The 26,079-nt window shown below is 38.2% G+C and overlaps 1 protein-coding gene across 1 annotated transcript; it reads right to left on the reverse strand.

Annotated features, from left to right (window-relative positions):
• Positions 1-450: 450 nt before the first annotated feature.
• VPS4B (vacuolar protein sorting 4 homolog B) lies at positions 451-26,079 on the reverse strand. Its single transcript, XM_019729328.3, has 11 exons — positions 25,802-26,079; positions 20,854-20,965; positions 19,530-19,686; positions 16,665-16,732; positions 12,495-12,614; positions 9,530-9,686; positions 9,008-9,156; positions 8,413-8,494; positions 6,829-7,048; positions 3,325-3,465; positions 451-1,899 (listed from the first exon to the last, which is right to left on the reverse strand). The coding sequence occupies exons 1-11, from the start codon at positions 25,826-25,828 to the stop codon at positions 1,798-1,800; spliced, it is 1,335 nt and encodes a 444-aa protein (XP_019584887.1). The 5' UTR covers positions 25,829-26,079; the 3' UTR covers positions 451-1,797.

Below are 26,079 nucleotides of genomic sequence, written 5' to 3' on the forward strand. Positions count from 1 at the left end.
TACTGAGACAGTTCTTAAAGCACATATAAGAATTGAGTGAGATAAAGTATCCACTTATCACCAACAACATACTTGCATACTATTTTGTCATGTATTTGATCAATTTAAGTAAAACCTTCCTCAAATGAAATTCCGGATTCACAAAAAAAGTGTGGATTTCAACTGGTATATAATTGTAATAGTATGTTAATCTTCCTGACATAATTAATAGCAATACCGTATAATTCTGATGCCAATAAAGTATATAAATTACCTTATAAGACATCCACAAACAATTCGGCACTGGTCTGCCAAGTTAATTCCCAACTTTCACATAAAACTTGAAGAACAGGATTTTCATGTATACATTCTTAATAATTAAAAATTATTTTGTATCTAATCAATGTAGATGTATTTTCTCCTATATAGAAGATCCCAAAATAAAGAAGCATACACAGAGTATGGCCAATAGTAGGTTATATCAATTTACTCCACATAACGACAGCATGTTTCAGGCCTATGACTTCCATTTAATATCAACAAAAATAATCTGTACAGACAACCAAAGGCAACCATATAGAGTAATATGTAAATGTGCAAATATACTTTAAAATGCAAGTCATCCTATAGTATTTGCAAGGTAGAACTTCATAGGAATTAGGGAATCTACCTCATTCTAACTAACCTAATAATCCTTTGCATGTATAGCCAATGCAAATGTACAAGGCACAACTTAAGTGTTGATGCTAAAGTGTGTAACACACACTCTCAGATTTTTTATTTGAAGATATTAAAGTAACATAATCACGTTTGTATTTTATAATTAAAACTGCAGCTCATTTCTAAAGCTTTACACTGATAACATACGTGTAGCCAGGACAAACTGTTCCCTGAACTTAAAAAGGTAAAAGACAAGACCCTTGCCGTCCCATATTTAAAAAATTATATATATATGTACACGCATACTTCCACATCACACACAAGAAACTCCCCATAATCCAAAGGGAAACCATTCCTTTTAGCAAAAGTTCCCATTACAGTATTTCATGGCAGTTATTTAAAAAGGACATATTTATTCACTACCATTTTTGGTCAATCTTGCTACAAAAAGACACTGAAATAGACAATTTTCTCCTTCAAGATAAAGACAATGCCTAATTTAGAAAGTCTTTCTCTTGAGATTGCACAGTGAATGGTGTTATTTAGTTAAATATAAAAGCTTGCTGTCTTTAACAAATTATTTAAATCTACACAAAGAAAAATGTCAACTTCTCAAAAATCAGTAAGAGCCATGGCCAGAACACAATTCATAACCTTTCAAGTCCAATCACAGTGCTCTTTGCTGTTTTATTACCCATCCCTGAGAGTAAAGACGCTACTATTTTTAATTTTTAATAAAGTAAATAAATTTACATTGATGAGAATGATGCTTAAGAATTTTTTCAAAATATGAAGCCCTATTTCATTTTAGTAAAAAAAAAGACAAATGCTCTTTACAAAGACCACTATTCATAATAATTTAAAAATCTGTACCTCAATCCATTTTAATCCTCTTTTTACTGGGCACTTTCTATTTTTTGCCATTCATATCACATGCATTTCCTTAACTCATTAGTTTATAATTTTTGTTAATAGGAACATTTAATTGGTAATGGAGCAGAAGTACATATAAAACTTAAAGGAACAGTGAAGTAAAATCTCTATTTCCCTGTGGTAGAAGTGTTTTACTGGAAACAATCTGAATGACACCCAAGAAAGGCAAAAACACCAACAAAAGAAAGAATACACCCGGTAAACGTCTTCCTCCTTGTCTTTGGTTTAGCCTTCTTGGCCAAAATCTTCTGTAAACTTCTTTAGTTTCAACAAGTCGTGTTCATTGACTGTGGGTTTTGTGCTAGATAGCGACCGTAACATGTCCGACTGTCAGGGAAAACAGGGGGAGGGGTATTAGTAAGAGATTCAATCACTGCATGATCATTACTTCCACTTGTTAAGTCTCAACATTTGCAGTACACCGTAAGCTACTGCCCATGAACTCTTCTTCTTCTAAAGGATGGCTGACCATGCTATTCCTCTGCATGCTATTCAATTGCTTGCCCTGTCTTGGTCACAACCTTCAATGGCTCTTCATTACCCATCAGAAATAGTCAGTCCTCTCAGCCTGAGGATCAAGACCCTCCAAAATGCGTTCCTGATCTCTTTTCTGGCCTTATCGGTTTTCTTCCTTAAACAAGAGAACAGTTTTCCAAGTGCAATTTAAAAGGGATGCAGTCCTTCACTCACACTTATGTGAAACAGAACACTATTTAATCAAAATCAACTAATCGAACCGGTAAGAAAATATGCTAATATCAGGGATTCATTAAAAAATTAAGTTCTAGGCTATGGCTATGTCTATCGTAAAAAATATGGAAAAATGGTCAAAAGAACCAAAACTTTAATAAATAAATCAAGAATTGAAACAAAAACGGGTTTCTGAATAACTTCAGGTAAGCATGATGGTTAACTAACACACAAATACACGTGTGTGTGTACACATTCACACATACATACATATATGTACACATATATCTATATATCTATGTCTACATATCATGTAAAAGTTTCTCTGGAAGTTACTGTTCATTGACATAAAGCTCTTTCAAAATCTATTAACTGAAGCAGAAAATTTTTTTAATTGAGTGGATCTCAATAAGAAAACATAAACATAATAAATGTACCTTTCAATCACAGTTAAGTTCCTTAAAAATAACATGCCTTACAGGATAATAAAGTCTTATGAAGTATTTTAATTCCTTCAATATGAACTATAGAAATGTAATTTTTTATAATAAAAATTTTGTTTCAGACTTTTTTAAGCACTGTATTCTTTAAACTTTTTATGAAGCCCTGAGAAGTAAAATAGAAAAACACCATTACGAATACTTTGACACATGAATTAGGGTTTCTGGATTATTTTACAAAATATGAGGTTCAGGGAAAAAAATTTTTCACCAATCCTACTTTTAAGTTTGGACAGTAATTTATGCAATATATATGAGCAATTTGTTAATAATATCCCAGCCATAAGACCTATAAAGTCAGAAACCCGGGTGTTTTTGAAAAGCTTATTCACTTAAAATTAAATTTTCCTCAAAGCCTAAGAAAACATTTTAAAGAATTATTTGTTATATTTTAAGTTCAATTAATCTTTACAACTTTTTAAGTGAGTAGTTAGTATTAAATAAGCATACCTGATGATGCTAACATTTTCTAGCTAAACTTACATAACTGAAAATTTTTATCTTTTGACAAATTACAAAGTATGTTTTAAAATTTTTCTTAAAATCAAACAAAATGTCAAACCATGCAAACAACTGGCTCCAAAAGTTTATCCCCAGGTACATCCATCCATGTCATTTCAATGGCACCAGGGTCACCTGGAGAACACGGCGTTAGTAGGTCATCTACTATGTTATTAGGATCAGCTTGTGAAGGTCCTTGAACCTGGAATAAACAGTAATCTAGAATATTTATCTGGACAAATTAAATAAATGTTAAGATTCAGGCCATTATCAGATTTGAAAATTTACTATTATTTCATATTTTCTTAAAATGTTTACTTTTGGAAAAAAATAAAATATACAACAAAAAATGGTTATCTCTGGGTAATAGGATAGATTTTGCTTGACTTTAATTTTTTTCTTGATGTTTTTCTATATTTTGAAATTTCTTACAATGAATTATTTGCATGATCACAGGAAGAAAATGAGTTAAGATAAAAAAAAGTTACCTGTGGCTACAATTTCATTTCCCCCCTCCTCTAATGCTTATTTAAATGGTAATAATTCTAGGGACCAAAAATAGACCTACTCAAAAATTCTCTTTAAGTTTCTGTATTTCCCATAGCTGGAAAACTTCTGTGATATTTGCAGGGTTTTATTAGTGTGAAATTACTGAATGTTTCAGTCTCTCAACAAAAACTCCTCCTTCAAATGTAAAGTACAAAATTAAATGCTAAGTGTAATTCCAGTGCAATTTTGTGATGCATGACTGATTTAAAGTTTTAATAACATCCAGAATGAGAACCTTTGTAACAGAGTCATATGTAAATATTTAGATGGTAACACATTTGTATCAAATTGGGGGCTGCTTTCGTATTTGTTTTAATATTTGTTTTACAATAATCAATCTTAAATATTGTCTCAGGACTGAGGCAGGTGTGGTGAAATAAATATTCTCACTTTACTGATCACATGCATTTTTTGTCTATCTTTCCCCACAAAAATTTCAGCTGCAGGGATTTTTATGTCTTCGTTTTTTGACTGTTGTACTTTCTGGTTTACCTCTGGGCACAGATTAGTACTTTAGACATTTGATAAATAAAGCAAACAGGCAAACTTGTTCTTGGTAACTGAAAGATGCAGGAAGGGATGGAGCCAGAAGAGAGATGTACTATGAGAGATGTTAAAACTGATTTGGCTGCTGCACCTTTATTCCCAACAAGACCTGGCTGCAGTTTCATTTAAGCTGTTTCTGGCAGGATGTACCATAGGAAAGTGAATGCAAAGTTCTGGGTAGGAAAGGAACTGGCAAAGGGGATGTAAGAGAAAGTACTAGGGCTGTGGCATAAATCTGATCCTGAGCCTACCATATTTCTCAGTAATGAAATGGATGAAGAGGAGATGAGTAATATTTACTGGGCTATTAAGGTACCATTGATAGGTATTTTATATTACTTCATTTCATTCTCACAACAGCAGTTCAAAGTAGTGTTATCATCCCTATTTTAGAGAGGATAAAAATGAACCTTAAATAATGTAGTAATTTGCTCAAGAAGATACAATTGTAGAGTCAGGCTTCAAATTCAGGTTTTAATTCAAGCTCAATATTTTTTAAAAACTTTATTTTATTGTGCTATATAAGAGACATACATATGTACCTTAGTCTTTATATATTAGTCTTGTCATATATTGCTGGATTAAATTTGCTCATAGTTTTTCAGGATTTTCACATCTATGTTCGGGAATAATGTTGGGTACTGCTGTCCTCAGCAAGACGTTGACAAATTACCTACTCAGCTATTACTGAAATTGGATATCCCAAGACCAAGTCCTTTTATACAACTCTTAACTCAATCATGTATGCTTAACTTGTTCATGCAGACAAAACAGAGCAGAATGGTTGAGACTTCAGATTCTGAAGCGCACCTTACCCTGAGAAAAATCACCTTGGCAAACTGTTACCATTCAAGTCCCAGTCTAATCACGCTATCATCTACATCTCAGGTTAACCATCAACAGGTGGCTGTATGCACCACTGTAGTTTTTGTGAAGACCCATGAAACAGTAAGAAAAAAGATAGCACACAGTGCCAGGCAGGGCAATATTTTAACAATATTAGCTATTACTATTTGACTTTGTTAATGAGGTGCAGATACACCAGATTCTGCTGAAGGATGTTCTGGTTACAAAGAGTTTAACTATACATTTAAGTTTCTACATTTACATCAAAACAATACTTCAAAAATCACTGCACAGACAATTTTAAAACATTTTAGGACTATTAATAATGGTTAATTAATAAACTTTATGGGAGAACTTTTGTTTCTTGCTATAGCATTTTTTAAATTTTATTGACGTGACAGTGGTAAATAAGATTATATGTTTCAAGTGTACAATTCTATAACACATTATCCGTACAATGCATTGTGTGTTTGCCACCCAAAGCCAAATCTCCTTCAAGAACTTATTTTTTTTTAATTGCATTTTTTTTGGAGCGGGGAAAGGAGAACAGGACTTTATTGGGGAACAGTGTGTTCTTCCAGGACTATTTTTTCCAAGTCAAGTTGTTGTCCTTTCAATCTTAGTTGTGGAGGGTGCCATTCAGCTTCAAGTTGTTGTCGTTTCAGTCTTAGTTGTGGAGGGTGCATCTCAGCTCCAGGTCCAGTTGCCATTGCTAGTTGCAGGGGGCGCAGCCCACCATCCCTTGCGGGAGTCGAAACGGCAACCTTGAGGTTGAGAGGACGCACTCCAACCAGCTGAGCCATCCGGGAGCTCAGCGGCAGCTCGGCTCAAGGTACCATGTTCAATCTTTAGTTGCAGGGGGCGCAGCCCACCATCTCTTGCAGGACTCGAGGAGTTGAACCAGCAGCCTTGTGGTTGAGAGCCCACTGGCCCATGTGGGAATTGAACCAGCAGCCTTCAGAATTAGGAGCACGGAGCTCCAACCACCTAAGCCACCGGGCTGGCCCCAAGAACTTAGTCTTAATGAAATGGAAATATGTCTATGATGTAAATCCATTTATTTATTATACAAAACTAAAACCTTTCTAAAATTCCTTGAAAATCAATAATGGTCTTGAAATTTGATTTTAAAAATATAGGAGAGGGGGTGGCTGGATGGCTCAGTTGGTTAAGAACACAAGCTCTGAACAACAGGGTTGCTGGTTCGATTCCCACATGGGCCAGTGAACTGCGCCCTCCACAACTAGATTGAACACAACGACCTGCCGCTGAGCTTCCAGAGGATCGGCCAGGAGGGGTGGCCGGATGGCTCAGTTGGTTAGAACGCAAGCTCTCAACAATTGCCGTTCAATTCCCACATGGGATGGTAGGCCATGCGCCTGCAACTAAGACTGAAATGGTGACTGGACTTGGAGCTGGCTGTGCCCTCCACAACTAGACTGAAGGACAACGACTTGGAGCTGATGGGCCCTGGAAAAACAGACTATTCCCCAATATTCCCCAACAAAATTAAATATATATTTAAATATAATATACACACACATACATACATATAGATGTATATATATGTATATATGTATTATATATATATATGTGTATGAGAGGATGGATAAAAGAGCCTTACCTTTTTAAAATGAGTAGCTGACTGTACTTTTCGAACAGGCTGCATAAGTGCATCACGCACAATGATACTTATGTCTGCCCCTGAATAACCATCAGTTTTCTTCCCAAGTTCTCGGAAGTCTGTTTCTGTTAAACTGTTCTGAGTGGTCCCCAAGTGCAGTTTAAACATTGCGGATCGGGCATGGGCCTCAGGCAAAGGAATATAAATTCGTTTCTCAAATCTTAAAATGAAAAAACAATTGCATCAACAATGTTACTATATGTATTTCATTTTAATTGAAAATTAGGATATTTTCAAGAAGAAACAAGATACTTAGTCTCATTTCTGCAAAGTTAAGTTGAGTAAGTTACATGGGCCCACCTGTGTCCGAGTTACATGTATATATTTAGGTTAAATAAAGGGAAAATATCCAGAACATGTTAACAAACCAAAAGAGCCAGGTAACCAGTTTGGAGTGATTTAGTCTTTCCCCCAAGATTTTTGGGTTATCTTGTCCATAGGGTTTCTATGTCTGGAATTCATGACGACATATCCTATAGGATTAGTTTCCCATAGAATTATATTCTGAACTCCCAATCAAAGGATCAATATAATTAACAATATGAAATAGGAGATGACAAAATAATTTTCTGAATTCAAAATAGTAAAATTACTCAAAATCTTATAAACATGTACTTATTACAGAAAATGCATACTTATTGTAATGGGTGTAATGGGTATTCAGAACAAATAATTCTACTATATCATAAATAAACACCATGTTTTAGTAATAATATTGCTTGCCTTCTTAGAATTTCAGTATTTGGAGATAGGGAGGAGGAAGCAATGAGGGAAAATTTACGTGGTTTGTGAAGATGACTTTTTTCACTAGGTAACTCTCTGAGGCAATGAGAAGAATCTAAAAAGTTTCCATTATCTCTGGAGACGAGTTCAGAAACAGGCCATTTTTCAAAAATAACCAACACATTTCCTTTCTTGGTATCGGATGGTGATCTAGCATCCCAGCAAACCATCAAATGGATGGGATAAAAGTGGCAAAATCTTAAGTGTTAATTTTTACCATGCAAAACTAAATGAATGGAACAGCGAATTGTGATGCAGTAAGAAGTCGTGAGAATGTATACCTTATACGTTTAGTGTAGCTCAAGTTTCATACTCAATTTAAAAATTGTAGACATTATTTTCTTAACTGAAAATATATCTTGATTATAATCCTTTAAGTTGTATGTATATCATTTTGCTGATGTTTTATATGAAGGTTTTTCACTGAAATATCAAACTATGTTTGTAAATTTCTGAAGCATCAGTGCCTATTGAGCTTAATCGGAACTAAAGGTAAGTGTTAGGTATTATATTTTCCAGTGTGAAAGATTCCAGTGTGTGGAAATCTTGTATCTTCAATACAGCAGGCAAACAGAAACAGATGCCTGCCTCTCTTCCTCCAAGGCATGGGGGTAACAGGGTTAGGGCACGTTAAAAAATTCTGAAAACTTATCAGAATGCCTCCTCACTAGACAGAGCGGGAATTATTATTCACTTGTTACATCTGTTGTTAGAAACAAGATATTTATCATAGCATCATACCTTCGCCTAATGGCAGAATCCAGAACCCAGGGTATATTTGTAGCTCCCAGAACCAAAATTCCATCATTGTCCACACCAACTCCTGCATCAAAATATTTTAAATAATTTATCATTTTAATGTTCTTTAAACCTCGTCTATACGTTCTGTTAAGATTGTGAAGCTTTAACCTTAAAGTACCTCATTTTGAGAGTCTCTCTCTGAAAAAAACTATTTAATCAAAATCAAATTACTAGAATATGACACGAATATTCCCAAGAATCAAATCTCCTAGACTATGGACAAATACTATTAATGTTCTTTTCAAAATATTTCTTGAAATATTACATTTGAAGTCTACATATTCCTTTTACTGATACCGTTTCTGGTATAAGCAAATACATGCATCTCTTTACTATTTATACCAGCAAGTCCTACAAGATGATTACAACTGGGTAAAAAATATGTATGTGTATGAAAGACAATCAGACTGAAACATGGCATAATGAAACACTTAGTATGTTAAAATGGAGAAATTCTGCTTGAATTTTTTCCCCATTATTGTTATAGTAATGTTATGTAATAAACAGAAACTATTTTAAAAGTCAGTGATACTACCTTGCATTTGAACCAGGAACTCTGTCTTAATTCTACGTGCAGCTTCACTTTCATTTTCACTTCTTGAACCACAGAGAGAATCAATTTCATCAATGAAGATAATGGAAGGCTTATTTTCTCTGGCAAGTTGGAATAAGTTCTTAACTAGCCTAAAAGTAAATAAAAGCTTTCAGTCTCTGAAAAAATAGTAAATGACACCACTTAATGAAAAGACGAAAACAAAACAATATACAATATTACAGGAACTCCATAGATTAAAATGTCTAATCATGTTTTGGTCCAGAAAATAAGAATGCTACATAACTGGATAATTTACTTTAAGATTTACTAAACTATACACATATACTATCTTTTCCCAATGAAATAAATTCCAAACAAGGGACTGATTTGACAGTGAAATGAATACCTATATTATATCACTTTTCTGAATGTCTATTAAGGATGTAAGAAAACTATTATTTTACAGACTGATATAGTGACCGCCAGGCAAAGAAAAAATAAAAAAGTCAGTTTATTACTTACTTTTCACTTTCACCTAGCCACTTAGAAACCAGGTCAGAGGAAGAGACTGAAAAAAATGTTGAGTTGTTTGCTTCTGTTGCTACAGCTTTGGCTAAATACGACTTGCCTGTTCCAGGTGGTCCAAATAATAGGATACCCCTCCAAGGTGTTCTCTTGCCTAAAATTTGCATTAGAAAAGTAACATGAGAATTTCAAGACTGTTAATTTCAGTTACCAGAGACATCATCCATACTGAAGAAAACTGTGAAGTTTGCACTCTAAAGCTATCAGTAGAATAAAAAAAATTAAATCAATTTAAGGTAAGTCTTTTATTTTTATTTGCTCTCTTTAGAGACTTTGGGGACAGAGCCCCAGAGAGCAGTTTCCAGGCTCTCGGCCTCACATGGAAAGGTGCTGGCTGAGATAGTAAATGGACATCAACTGTGACTGGATGGCCATCAGCTGTAACCAGTGAGCCATTGGCCACTAATATAACTGCTGTGGCTACGCTAGCAGAAAATGGGGGCTAGCAAGAAGATGGTGGCTGGCAAGCGCGTAGTGTGGCAGAGTGTGAAATGCAGATCGTGTGGCTCCTGCCTCCTGTGTCTCCAACCCAGCCGCCAGTGAGACTATAGTTGTATGACTCCCGTATCTCTATGGCTCTGTGGGTGTTCCTTTGTGGGGAGCGGGACCAGAGACCCCGCAGGCCACCCCGCATGACAGAGACCGCTTTGTCAAGAGTGTTTACATGGATATAACCCTTCTAACAGGAAGTTCATTCACTTGCTCACTCATTCATTCAAACACTATGTACAGAAACCAAAACGTGCAGACGGAGAACCACGAACACAAAAGCACCTAGGCCCTCCATGGGCTCGCAGTCTAGTTCAGGTAAAAAGCACTCCTGACCACGTACCGTGTGCACTGCTTGATATCAGAATATTGTCAGAAAAACTATATCCATAGGTGAAGAGCAGCTGGAAATATTTTCTTTTAAACATTTATGACTTTTGGAGGAATGGAACTAACACAGTTTGGGTGACTCCTTGTGAAGTTCTGTTCAATTCTTGATTCCACAAGAAGCACAGGTTATTTTTACAGGGAGCACACTCTCATTCAAACAGCTCAGTAATGATAAGGGGACTCTCAAACTTAAATACTAGTTTTGCCAAAATATAACAAGTGATCAATTCTTTGTATCTCAATTTTGCTAATGAGAAATAAAAATGCTGCCTAAAATAAACCAGGATGGTTTACACCCAGCAACAAAATATCAAATACACATTTAAAAACCTGCTAAGTACAAACTGTGGATAGATACACAGTGTCTATGAAAGAATGACACACACAGATTACTAATGGCAAAATGAAACAGTTATATTTACTTTTCTGAAAGCCTCAACTTTTACTTGAATTCTGTTTTGCTATTTTAAATGCCTGCAATTATGTCAGTGCTCCCTTACGTGTGGTACACATACCATTGGTGCAATATAAAGTGCTTTTAGTGGTATACAAATATTTTTTATGTAAATAATTCATTTTCTAAATGTGTATTAGAAAAACACTAATTTTTCCATTTGTACTAGACATAAAGCAGTTTTGTAAAATAAAGTTACTATGTAAAAATAAGTGAAGTGATTTAAAAGTTCAAATATGGGAAAACAATCTGTGGTTGGCAAGAGAGTGATTACTTCTGGGGAGGAAAGAGGCGGAACTTCTGGGTTACTGGCCATTCTTTTTTGACCTTGTTGAGGATCACATAGGAGTACTTACTTGGCGATAATTTTTGAAGCTGAACACTTATGGGTTCCTGCATGTTTCTGTATTTTATGCAGTACTTTAATAAAAAGTTTGCTCTAAAAGTGATTTAAAGAAAAATGTTTTTCAAATAACTGGACCTATATATATATACAAAATTCATGAAGATGAGACACAAATAGTGACTCAGGTTTGGGAAACACCGGTATAAGTACTTTAACATAAAGTGAGTTCAGCTGTATGTGTACCTTTACAAGGTATGATGTCAGCTCTTACACTGTCCATCTCACATTCCTGAAGCTAGTCTGTAAGTCGTACCTTGAAGCTAGGCGGACACAGTGCTCTGCTCTTCAGCACTGCTCAGCACGACATCACTGCCTAGACCTGTTTGGTGTGAGGCCAACATCAGATCTGCTCTCTACATAGACTAGCTTGTTTTTAAGGGGAAACCCTGTTCACTGTTAGACTGTGGGTACAGCCAAATCACAAACACAGGCTATCTGTCCCAAAAAGGACAGTGTGAAGGGATGGTTTGGCCCAGACAAATCCCCCAGGACTGCAGCTGTAATTCAACTACATCCCAAAGGTGGGTCAGCAATACTCTCCTCACAGTGTAGCGAGCTGCCTGCTGCTCCCACAGGAGACACACTTCATCGGAAAACGTGAAATAATTTTTACTCCTCTTTGTAAGAAATGAAAATACTCCTAACAAAACTAGTCCATGTCCATTATAAAAAATTCAGATGCGAGGTAAAAGTAAAAATCAGCCATCTTACTGCCTAGGCGTGCATTAACATTTTTATGTCAATCCGCCTACAGTTCTCAGAATACACATTTAGTTGACAACTGTGGAATCATACTATACATGCTTTATAACACGCTTTTTGAGCTTTACACTATACAGGGACATTCTGCCATGTCAATTATAAAGCAGATCTAGGTTTCTTAATGCCGAGGTACACTGTATTTTAATGAGTGCACAGTATACCACTCCATGTTGCTGACTTACCCTAAGCCCTACTGGTTGACACTTAGGTGATTCTGCAGTATGGAGAGTAAAAATATGTATATGTAATAAGTATGTTTGTGTAGAGGTATATTATTGCCTTAAAATTTATTTAAGATAATAATTCATGATATGGTGAAGAGAACTCACAATGCTTTCTTTACCTCAGTCATCAATGCGGTTTTGGAAAATCATCAAACAAATTCTTAAAAGGCATCTCACCCGTAAAAAGATGAGGGAATTTAATAGGCAATATCACAGCCTCTTTCAGTGCTTCTTTGGCTCCTTCAAGGCCAGCAACATCACTCCATTTAACATTGGGGCGCTCTATAACAATGGCACCTACAAAACAATGATGGCATCTTTCAATTAAGGAGGACTATTCCATCAAATCTAGAAGACAGCATGCAATAATGTTAAAGAACTACATTACAAAATTGTCTGGAAAAGTTTTATTTATTAAAAACCTTTCTGAAATAGTGTGATGAGGAAGCAGTTGTCGGGGGGTGGTCAGCAGGAGTCAGAAACCTGACGGGCGTGGCTTAATCAGGGTAAGTCAATTGTCAATTTCCTATCACTGCTTCCTCACTGTGAAATGAAAGTAATCTCATGTGCCCAAACTACTGAGACAGGTGAGTGTAAGGGTCAAATGACATAAAAACTAGAGTGCTTGGAAAAGCACCAAACATTACATTACACAAAGTAGTTATGGTTTAATGCACTAATTCTGGAGCGTCGGAAGTATTTGTTCAATGGGGGTTGGTCGATCTACTATTTCTCCTTTTAACCAAAACCCCCCCCCCAAACAAAGGACTCCCCCCCCCCAAAAAAAAACAACCAACACCAACAAATTGGTGATCTAATAGTCTCCTTTAACCATGGAAAGAAACTTAACTTCATGATAGACAGACAGATGAACAGACAGGTGGGAGAAGGGAAGGGAGGCGAAGGGAATGATGGAGGAGAGAGAGAAAGTGTCCTCTTGTATATCTGCAATACTTCCCCGAGATTTGCCAAACTTTCTGTTTGGTTTCTAAATAGACCTCTTTACAATTTGTGTACATTAATGAAGTTATTTAAAGAACTTAGCTTTTGAATATGTTATAGTCAAAAGCCATAGTAATTGTTGCAGTAAGAGTCCACAAAAGATTTCTTTTAATATAGCTTATTGGCAAAACTTTCTAGTTTATCTTTCATCAAAAGCTTTTCCAATTTTCCAGTATATAGAAATTACTCAACCACAACCTACTAAGCAGTGTTTCAAAGTGACACGTAACTGTTTTAACTATAACAAAACAACACCTCTTACAGTCTACTGATTTCCTATGAAATTAGTTTTACGGGTATTTCTTCTTGTTAGGAAAGATCATTTATCTATTTTTCTCAGAGTAGATATACTCTGCAACTTCCCTAAATTATGAAAATCTTTAGCTAGAGATTAAAATAAAATAAAACCATAAACACTTTTTGCATTCTAAAACTTCAGACTAAGTATGAATTAAGAAAACAATTCACTTTTCCTTTTCTATGTTCCATTCAGATTAGTAACGCTAAATGAGAAAATACTTATACCATCTGACAGGATCTGTTTTAAACACAAGTAAATTTACTTTACATATATATGTATATAGGCATCATCTGGTCAACTAAAGTTTTTTGCTATGAATTTTCTAAGTATGCCATAATTTATCTTCACATTTAACTATTACTTTTTTTCCTTAAAGTTTAAAGGTGACTTTGGAATGTTTAGTGAAAAAAGATTTTTAGATAAAAATAATCTTAATTACTAGACATTGCTTAATGATTCGTAAAATTAAAAAGGGGGCAGGGATTATTGGCAAATAAAAGCCAAATAAGTTGATTGTTTCCAATTATACAAATTTACCCAGTCTTTGATTATACTACTCATTACACTAATATGTTGTTTAATCTCAAAAAAAGTCAATGAATATCAAATTTAGCTAACAGAAAACTCAAATCATAAACTCTTCAATTTTAACCATCAAATATTACACTTAATGCTATAACCTAAAACAGAAGTAAAAGATTTAAAATACTGTTTCAGGAAAAAAAAGAGGAAAAACTAAAAAAACATTGTACAATGAAATCCATCAGCAAACCATTAAATTAAAGGATGGAAAAAAGGACTCCCAGATATGAAAGCCTAGAACTCCTTTATTCTACTTCATCCTGAAATTCCAAATAAATTTCCTTATTGAAATGTCTTACAAATTTCTGTTTTTATACCTCTCTGGTCCTTATCAGTACTGATTTTTAAAGACAAATTATTAAAAACTGGGTTGTATTGTTTTCAAAATTAAAGATACACTCCAATTTTTACTTGGGAGTGTTGCAGGGCTGGAGAAGAGAGGGAACACACTAAAACTAAAAGAACAGATAGAAAAAAAGCTTTCTGCCTTACAACTGAATTAAGACCACTCGGCACGGAGCAACAAAACTTATTAAGTACAAAATGTGTGGCCCACTACTCTAGGAAGTGGAAACTCAGTTTCTGTCATTGGACTACATCCACCATTGAAGTTCTTGGTACATAAAAATATCCTCATTAGGGCCAGCCTGGTGGCTCAGGTGGTTGGAGCTCCATGCTCCTAACTCTGAAGGCTGCCGGTTCGATTCCCACATGGGCCAGTGGGCTCTCAACCACAAGGTTGCCAGTTCAACTCCTTGAATCCTGCAAGGGATGGTGGGCTCCGCCCCCTGCAATTAAGATTGAACACGGCACCTTGAGATGAGCTGCCTCCCTGATGGCTCAGTTGGTTGGAGCACGGGCTCTCAACCATAAGGTTGCCAGTTCGATTCCTCGAGTCCCGCAAGAGATGGTGGGCAGCGCCCCCTGCAACTAAGATTGAACATGGCACCTTGAGCTGAGCTGCCACTGAGCTCCCAGATGGCTCCGTTGGAGCGAGTCCTCTCAACCACAAGGTTGCCAGTTCGACTCCCACAAGGGATGATGGGCTGCGCCCCTGCAAGTAGCAACGGCAACTGGACCTGGAGCTGAGCTGTGCCCTCCCACAACTAAGACTGAAAGAACAACAACTTGAAGCTGAACGGCACCCTCCACAACTAAGATTGAAAGGACAACTTGACTTGGGAAAAAGAAAATATAATTAACTGCAGTGTTTTTTTTGTTTGTTTGTTTTTTTAGTCCAAGGAGGGCGCAGCTCACAGCTGCCCATGCGGGTATCGAACCAGCAACCTTGGTGCTAGTACCAGCACCATACTCTAACCAACTGAGCTAATCGGCCACCCCCAACTGTAGTGTTTTTAAGATACTGTCCTTACAGTATTCTCCTATGCATCCCAGTAGGTTGGTGAAACAGAAATAATATTACCAAAACGAAGACTAATACAGCAAGGTTAAAGATCTGGCCAAGCTAGGTACATTTACCCTTCACTAACTCAAGCTGAGCCTCTATAATGGAAATCCATGCCAGCTTTGCATTCTATTTGGCAAGATTTAAATTCATAAAATTCAACTTGAAAAATCATTAGCATTAGCTAACATCTCAAAGAACAATCTAATCTCAGTAACTAAAGAAGTCAGTAATTAAATAGATGACTTTTTAAAAATACAAAGGTACCATTTGTTGAGTTCCTAGAATTTGTCAGATATAATATTAGGTGTTTTCACCCTGTCAGTAATCTCTAATAGACCTGAAAGGAAAATATTAATTTTCATCTTAGAGCTGGGGGTCTCAGACTCTGAGGGAACTTGCCCAAGATTTAAGTAGCTGACCTGGAGTGGAATCCAGATCTGAAGACAGCCAAATCTATCCCCCTCCATCATACCACTAGACTACAGAAGAGGAGAATTAAAGGGCTTCATAGGTGTGGAAGGTAAAAACAGAAAGTGCAAAGAGATAAATGAAAACGGCAGCACAGAAATACAGGATAAAAAAGCAGCTAGAAAGAGCAGGTAGGAAACATGAAATAAACCACCAATGAATATGCTACAGCAACAGCAATAAAAGCAGAGTATAAGTCCTATTTCATTCTGTTCCTCTGACAGGAAATTTTAATACCATCAGATTTGGTAGTGTGCTAACAGTATAAATGCTACCCTCTCTAAATAAGGTAAAATGAAAGCAAGTAAGTTGATTGACAGACTTTTAAAGGCAGATATAAAACCAAGCAATATTTTTACTGCATGAAAAAAAAATCAACACATTAGAGACCCTATAGAGCAAATCCTATGAAAATGGTCTCAACAAAGCCAGCGTGTGACTGACCACTGGAAACTAATGACCACTGGAAACTTGAAACTCATTTAAATACGTGGGTGAAAGAAAGCAATTCAAATAGACAATTCACTACGAGGTTTGTTTGTTTTTTAAATAAGGTAGTACATTTAAAAATGAAATCTAAAGCAACCTTGAAGTTGATTCTGTAGTTTCTTTTTTTCAGGATCATCAGATTCTCCTTCCCCATCACTGTCATTCCTAATAAAAAGAATTTAATATATTCAAATGATCACTCATAGGTATCAAAATAAGGCAAAAATGAAGGAACAATAACTTAAAGTGGCAAAATAAGACATTTACATTAAAATTCATGCTTATTACTTTTAAGAATATATTAACTATTGAGCAGGCATATTACCCATCAATGTGGAATCATAAACAGGAAAGGGGCGAAAAGACCAGAATGAAGTCAGGAACTAGCTCTGAGTTCCTGACAGACCTACTACATATGTGTGGAGTCACAAATGCATGCCCCACACCATGTTTCACAAAAAGATTTAAGATGAATTACAGGAGAGTTGTAAACAACGATAAAAACCCCAGGACCAGGCAAACCACGTATTAGAATAAGAAGCCATCACCAGGAGGGTAAAACCCAACGTTAATTTTTTAAGGTGTGAAGGTCTATAACCCTTAGTCTGGCGCTTCCAAAGGATGGGTGACGCTTCTGACGAAAATGAACTGAGCCCACGGAACAAGATCAACCCGGACATTTCATATCTAGGAGTTTATTCTGAGGAAATAATTTAAACTGAGTTCAAGGACTTGACTACAAGGACAAGCATGCTCACACTGTTCGAAACGGGGAAAACATCAGAAGAATTACGTTCAATTATAGGGATTAGCATATGATAGAACTGCCATCTTAATAAAAATGATGCAGAAACAGTTTATTGGAAAGATGTTCATTATACAATGTTGAGTGAAAAAGTGATAAACAAATTCGGTATTATACCATTTTAAAAATATATGACATAGAGGTAGATGACAAGCCTGACAGGTTTTATGCCCAAATGGGACTGCCCTGGTTTCCCCAGGATGGTAGGGTTAAGGGTAAGGTAGAAACTGCAAACTGATTCCCTTGACACTCACTCCCCTACCGTGCTTGTCCCGTACAGGCTGCGCTTACAAACACTGCCCTTCCTAGACTCCCTCGCACCTAGGGCTCCACGAGACCAAAGGTTCTCCAAGAAGGAAGCAAGCAACTGAGGAGGGGGCTACACGCAAGGAGGTTGTCAGGCAAAAGCACTGGCTTTGCTGACGGAGCTGTGGCAGAGGGCCCACTGCCCGCTGCTGGCATCGGAAGTACTTGGCACGGGAGTTGGCAGCAGTGGGTCCCTACCACAATGAGCGCTGTGGAGCTGGGCATTTCTTCTAGCAGTATGGAATCCAAGCTTGATTCTGGGCCCCTGAGTTCTGTAAGCGAATGCACTATAATAAGTCCCTTTTTGCCTAAGTTAGCCGAAGTGGGTCCCGCTGTTCAATTCAGGAGAACTGGCATCCTCTTGCTAGGCAGCCATCTCAGCAGAGAACGTTACAGGGTCTTCCAGCCAGACCAGAAGAGCTGCAATATACAGGGAGGAGAGGATGTTTCTGCTGGCAAGGCAGTTTCCAGGACAGTCGGAGGTCCAGGCACTCGAGCTCAAGGGAATTCTTCCCAACGGTTTCATTGCAAGTTTGGAGTCCCAGGCATCCAATAAATGCCCCGACTTTTACGTATGAAACCTCGTGAAACTGGATCTCTATTGAAATTCAATGATCCACAAGATCAGCTGGGGTCTGATTTTTGTTATGTCAATGCTACAGCTACAGAAGATAAAATATTCTCAGAAGGCACAGAAACTCCCTGGTTCCCTGACCATGTCTCGAACAGAGAATGTGATATCTTAAGCTTATGAGTTTCTTCAAACTCCCCCCTGTGGTTTGAAGCAGCTAGTGAACTCTACTTTTTGTACTGTTCATATCTTTCAAAACAATAGTAGCCACAGGCCCCCAAAAGCACTGCCTTTGAGGCACTGCGTTCCTGGTGCCCACAGGGGCTTAGCTAAGTAACTTGTGCCACTGTGCACCCTGAACTGCGAGTATCACATCCTCTATGGATCACTAGAAACGCCTGCCTTCAATCCTGACCAGGACACATAAGCTCATCCCAGAGTTTCATTTTCTTAGAGTATGTTGTCACCTGGAACCACTTCGGGCACCAATCCACTGGTCAGAATCTTTGTAGAATTAGTTCCCACTGCTCAGCAGAATTTGGCCCCCACACACTGAATAGTAAGCTCTGCATCTGTAAGCAATATACCCCCCATTCGGAAAGACATTCCAAAGTTGGGTTTTGATGTTTATAAATTATGCTGTGTTGATTTCTTTACAACGACAAAATAAAAGCAAATTACATAAAAAAAACTTTACATAAAATACCCCCAAAATCATTTACATTATTGGAGTTATTTTTTATGTTGTCCATGTGATTATTAGTACGGACTATATAGAGTCGATATTACTGGTCAAGGATTTAATTCATAGATCATTCCTATAATTTTACACTTCAATATTACATAATGGCCAGAGGGTGAAGAATTGAGTCCCATTCCTATAAATGTTTTTTCCTACTACTACTAAGTGGTCATGGAGGGTCATTTGAGGTGTATCGTCCCCTAAGCTCGGTACACCAGGGGTCAGTAAACTTTCTCTGTAAAGGACCAGACAATAAATATTTCAGGTTTTCTGGGTCGTACAGTCTTTGTTGCCAACTATTCAAATTTGTTGGTACAGCACAAAAGCAACCATACACAACAGGTAAACGAATGAGCGAGGCTCTATCTCAATAAAGCTTTATTTACAGCAACAGGTAGAAGGTCAGATTTGGCCCTGAATCATGGCTTGCCAACACCTAGTTTAAACAAAAGAAATTCATTTCACAAATAAATTTTATCTTACTTTAATTTTATCTTTTAATCAGATGCAATAAAATCTAACACTCTGAAATACACACCCCTTCTCATCAGGCGGACTCGGCTGCCCCTCTTTCACCGGCTTCTGTGGTTTCTTCTCTTTCTTTTTCAGGTACTCCTTTAGTTTTTCTGCTCTATCAAGATATTCTGTACACTTTGCCCTGATACTTTGCTTGGCTTTATCACCCTGTGCTTCATCTATTGAAGGGAAACGAGAGAGATTTTTTCCATTAGTATTCTGCACAGCCAGGTGTAAGCTCTTAGGTATACTTTTAAACAAGGAACATCTATTTTGGGCGAGGGAGGAAGATCATCTCTAGTTCATTGTAACCAAGGATTACCGACTCTTTTTCACTCTTTCCTCCAGCAGGATGGAGGCCAACAGTGGGTGTGAGTCAGGAACAGATCTGAGCAAGACCCTATGATATTTAAGCTGATGTTAAATAAGAAGAAGAAATTATTTAATCTTCTGTGGGTTTCATACTTTTCCCTTACATTTTGTGCAGATGGTTGAAAGCTGCTTGTCTCAGACAAAACGAATTATAAGACAAACAGAAGTAAAACAATATTAACCATGTCCACTAATGTCTACATAAGCTTTATTTCCGAGTATAAAAAGTGATAGAAATCCCGTATATTTTGTGTACCACCAATATAGTAACTTTAGTCCTCTGTGAGGGCTATCTGAAAAGTAGACTTCAACAATATATGCAGTACATGGGATTAGCCCTATGTACCTTATATGTTAGAATTCATTCTTAGTTTAACTTGACAGAAAAATCTCAAAACTAAATGGGGAAGCTCAAAAGAAAATGCTAAATTTCCAAATGTTAAATTGTTTTACTTAAAAATTACTTTAAGTTTACCAGAAAGATGTCTTTTTAAACATCTTACCTCACTATGTTCAGCATTAGGTTTAAGATGCACGATTTTTCCCTCACTGTTGTATCCCAGTGCCTGGCAAATGGTAAATATCCAATATTTGGAAAATACATGAAAAAAATGTTTCCCAGCCTATTTTACATAAAATATCAAAAACAGTATTTTCAAACAGATGCTTAGAAAATGAGTGGGTTCAGATAATCTGAGTCTATGACCAATACAATAAAAACTTATTTCCATTGACTATGACATTTTAATATGTTCAGGTATGCGAAGTGATAACTGTTAATACCGTAGCTGTGTACATTAGTTAGCTGAGCACGTAACACCCATCTAGACTGAGCACTAGAAAGCTAATGGGATTTTCTTTTTTTTCAAATTGATGGTTTAGAATTTTCTGGCATCGTATTTCAATTTTTGTAAATGAAACAGAGTAATTTTTTCTTTTAGTATTTTTAAATAAAAACCAATCTATGGCCTTACATTTAACTACATGGAGAAAATACTGCACAGCATGTTGGTAGAGTTGAAGGGCTTCCTCATAGTTCCCAGCTTTGTCCTCCTGGGCTGCTTTGCTAGCAAGGTCTATCGCTTTCTGTTTGAAGAGAGGCAAAATCATACCATCAAAATCAAAGCATAAGTGTAAGTTTGAAGTAAATAATCATATGGAAAATTTTTTATAAATAAAATCAACCTTAAAACAAATCCATCTTTTTTTTCTAAATCACAATAGCATTTTATTATAACTATTTGTAAAATGCAAATTAAATGTATCATATGGGTAAATGCTATCTTCTTGCCACTGGACATTTCCATCAGCATATAAATAGCCCTCCTTTAGAAATCCTTTGGCACTAAAACCTCCTTCAGCTTAGTTCTGTGTCTCTGCTACCTTTTGGAGCCAAAATCTCATCAGAGCAGCCTCTACTCTTTCCGGTTCCTTTTTTCCCACTTACCCTTTAGCTCTGCCCGTCTAGGCTTCTGACCTTTATCACATCAACACAACTGCTCATAGCAAGGTTCTCACGATGCCAGATCCAAAGGCCAGCTCCATTCCAATCTTGATCTCTTGACAACATTCTACAAAATCTCCGAAGCACCACCTTCCAATTCTCCTCCCACTTCTGATGGCTCCTGCTCAGTCTGCTTTGCGGACTCTTCCTCTGCTACACAACGCAGAAATACTAGGGTTCCTCAGGGTTTGGCCAGGGGCTCACTTCTTTATGGTTAGTTCCTTCCCTATGTAATCTGTTTTTGACAATTTCAGCTGATTATCTTTATGCGGATGACTCCCAAATTTATTCAATTTTAAAACACATCACTCTTCTGTTTCTAATCCTTCCAGGGCCTTGTTTCTGTGCGTGTGGGTTTTGTTCTATTTTTGCCTGTCCTCTCCCATTAGAACATAAACTTGAAGAGGATGGGAGTTACGTCTATTGAGTTCACTTTTTTATATTCCAGAGTCGTGCACAGAGTCTGGCACAAGACTGAATGAATATATTACCCCAGGATGAGTCAGGATCCAGTCATCAATATGGAAGTATAAAGGTTGGGAACGTCTGGGACTGTCCTTTTCAGATTAGGAGACCATGACATGTCCACACTAGAAAACCCTGGCAAACTGGGTTAATTCTAGAATCACCTTTTTCAGGAGGAAAGATGTCCCAGACTGCCTATCAAGGCTAATTCTTTTCCCTGGGCTCTGGAACCCGTCCCAACCTTCCTCCTGTGACATTGACTCCATCAATCATATGCCACTCGACTGTTCTCCCTACTAAACCTTTCCCATTTTGTTGAGGCCTTCCTTCTTCAGCATAAAAATGTACGTACATCATACCTTAGACTCATATTTTCAAAACACAAACTAAAACACAATAATTCTCCTCAGTTCCTAGGTTCCCTCTAGCTACCATCTTACTCCCCTCCCATCTCCACAGCAAAGTCCCAAAGAGAACCCCAAGTTCATCTCGGTTTCTTTATTCCTCCTGCATCAATGCTCCCTGCTCCCTGACTGCCAAGTCTCTCACTTACTAACCCCCCTACACAGCAGAATTTAACCCTCATAACAGACACGTCAACGGGGCCTCCTCCTTTGTCCCTCATGGCACCATTCTCTCCTGGTTTTACTCTTGACTCTGTAATGATTCTTCTTCCGGCTCCCTTCTCTCTCTTCTTAACTGTCGATATTCCACAGAATATAGAAATGATACTCTACTTTGGTCCCTGTTTTTCCCTAGTCTATAAATTCTCCAACATGCCCACAGCTTCTGCTACCATCTGTATGCTAATTACTCCCAGAGCCTCATTTCCAGCCCAACTCTCTCTCTCTAGTTCTACACACATGTATCCAATTACTCACTGGTCATTTCCTCTCGATTGTCCCCTCCATGGCCCCAAATATGAGCTTCTTCTTGTAATCCCAGAAGCAATGCCCACCCACTCAGATATCCAATCCAGGAATCTAAAAGAAAACCCAGACTGCCCCTCCTCCCTCACTTTCTAAATGCAGATCCAAATCTGACTATTCTTCCTCTTCAATTTCTGTCTCATCAATCCTTTCTTCTTTATTCTCATAGGGACTACTCCACTTTGGCCCTCACTATGTCCCATCACACGGAACCCTAAGTGGTCCCCCTGCTTCCAGGCTTGCTACAAGTCAAGTTGTCCCCTGTAGGCATGATAGGTTTGTGCTAAAACAAAAACCTGAGCATATTACCATCTACAACTCCCCATCTAGAGCAGGATGAGGACCAATCACCGATGTGTGGCACACACCTTTCCTGGTGATATGGCCGGAGTAGGCTCATCCTCCCACCTTGCACACTCAGCTCCAGTCCTACCAAACTACGGGGGCAACCCCGATGACTCAGACTTCCAGCCTCAGTGTATACGCTCCACCTGGAAGACCTGATCCCACTATCTCCCTGTAAAGCTCCGGCTTCTCCAAGGCTCAGCTGTCATGGTCCTCCCGCTGGAAAGCCCTTCCCAACACCCCCAGGTGGCCTATTCCTGTGCTTCCTCTAGGTTTCCACAGCCTCTTGGACATACTTCCAGTGATCACACAGTATCCTATTAGTCACTTTACATGTGACCAATCAAAACATAAGCCCTTGGAAGTCAGGGCTGGTAAATTGCTGATTCCCCGAGACTTAGCAAAATGCATGGCACAGCAGACACACAAAAAAATATTTAGGACTGAGTAAACTTGTGAGTTCTATGCATCCTGCATTACTTGCAATTGTTCCCAACCCTCTCCAATCAAGGTTTATTACACTTCTAGACTGAAGCATACGTTGTTTTTCTCTACCTGGAATGAATCCCACTTTCTTGTTCAAGGAAGCATAATTTTGTAGTGAGAAAAGTACAAATCTGTAAGCAGACAGACCTGGATTCAAGAGTATCTTCAACATTAATTAACTGTACATCTTTGGGAATATCTAACCTTAATAAGCTTCGCTTTCTTATACTGAGAAATTGAAATACATTTCATCTTTTATAGCTTTTTGAGGATTAAATGAGATCACATCAAACACCAGGTAGACAACCATTGTCAGTACCTCTCACTTCATCTAAGCTCACAATCACCTTCTCTGTGGAACATTTCTCCTCTATCCTCAAAGAGTTAGATATGTATGCCCTTCCTTTCTGCCGTTCCATACTAACCTCTAATTCTACTACAGCATTTATTACATTATTCTGTAATTTTGATTTTCCTCTATTAGATTATAAGCATTCCTCTGATAAGATTATAAGCATCTGGCTATAGGAATTTTTTTTGCCTTGTTTGGTGGGACAGTTATTTGTTACTGGAGTCTTTTTCATCCAATTTTCCAGGTTAGAAGGTTGAAAAGGTTGAATGAGAACGTGCACCTGTGAACTAACCACTGCTAGAATTATAACTCAGTATCTCTCCCCATTAACATTAGCAACTATGCCTTTTATATGGCTCAATCTCTAGCTGATTCACTGAAGAATGTCCAACAATCCAATTCAAACATGATACAAACTGATTACAGAACGAACTGAAAATCTTCCAAAAGAAAAATGTTATCAATAACTGGATGAAAATTATATTGCAGAGTGCCCAAATCACATACAATGTTTGACGAAGAGCTAGTAGAATGAAATTAGTTAACTGACAAACCAACAAGAATGATAAGATGGGCATTTCGAAAGAAATCACCTTTGATCCACAAAGGAACAATACTTTTATCAAGTGACCAATATTTGTTTCCAAGTACGTTTATCAAAAGACCCTTTCTGAATGGGGCTACAAAAAAAACTATCATTAAGATTGTTGTATTATCGTTTAATGAAATCTTGTTGGAAAAGATACATGAACCAACACAGGACTTATTCATCATTGTAAGAAAATAAGTCACAGTTGCAATTTTCATAATTTGTGAAAGATTATAAACATTCATTTTCATAATCTTTTGGGTGGATTTTCAAGATAAAAGTTCCAAGCAAGCCCCTTCCCCCTCCACTCGTTTTTGTGAAATTCTGGTCTCTATTGAAACGAGTCTACTTTCAGAGCTCTTTCTTCAGGATCAATGATCCCGGGTTAAGCAGCTCCTGCATTATCCTTGGTGCCTGTACCAGGCGCTCAACAAATGCATTTTAACGAATTACTGCAAGATTCAGACAAGGCTTCAAAACAGGTGTCCCATTCTAGTCTTTGGTCCCAAACTGACCTCGGGGACTGGGTGTCCTCAAGGCCAAGTCAACGTCCTAAACCCCACTGACATCCCACATGCATTCGGAGGATGGAAGACGCTTTCAGAAACTTCTCAATGTCCGTTCCACGGAGGTCTAATGAGTAAGTATAAAATGAGGCTTCCGTGATTTACGTACAAAACACCGTGCTCACTGAGGTGGGAGAGGTGAGGTGGGGCCTCAAAGTAATTTAAAAACATTCCCTGATCTTATACACACTACGTTTTGGGAGCCCCAGGAGCGTGCACATAAACTCCTATGACCAATGGATTTAGGGATTCTTCAGGTTCCAAGGCTGTTCTCACGTTTCTATTCACCTGCCAGCTCGAAAGGAAGGGCTCTGCTATACCAACTTGCGAAACTAAGCTCTAGGACCCCATTTCCCACTGGTCCGGGGCTCTGCAAAGCATTACGTTCTTTCCCCTCTCCCTTACACCGAAGCATCTGTTCACAGCTCTGCCCAGTGTGGTTCACACGCGGCTGGTTTGAAGAGAAAAAGGAAGCTTCGGCAAAAGTCAAGAGTCTCATAAAGCCAATGGGCTTGGGACACCCCGAACGCAGGGGGACAACATGGGCTTTCCCACCAACGGCTGGGCCAGGGCGCCGCCCTCCTCCGCCCCGCACCAGGGGCGCGGCCGCTTCCTCCCTCCTCCCCATCCCCCGCCCGCGCCTCCCCTCGGGTCGGGCTCTCCAGGAGGAGAGAGAACAGTGATACCTGGAGGTTGGACGGAGGGGATGCCATGGCGGATATCCGAGGCGGTTCCCTGGAGAGGAACGCGGGAAGAGGACCAACAGCGGCGACGGCGAGTCGCGCCTGGTGTAGCCCCAAACGTGCGCAGGCTGGTGGCTCTGCGACCCCAAGCAGCAGCCTCTCTTCCGGAACTTGTTCCAAAATAACACTGCGTTCCAAGAGCGGCCAGACCCTCCTCACAACACTTCCGCAATCCCGGGCCCCCTCTGGGCTCAGGTCCCGCCTCTGGCCTCAGCACTTCC

Source organism: Rhinolophus sinicus, chromosome 4, assembly GCF_057876585.1.
Source record: "Rhinolophus sinicus isolate RSI-liver-muscle chromosome 4, RSI-T2T, whole genome shotgun sequence".
NCBI classification, from domain to species: domain Eukaryota; kingdom Metazoa; phylum Chordata; class Mammalia; order Chiroptera; family Rhinolophidae; genus Rhinolophus; species Rhinolophus sinicus.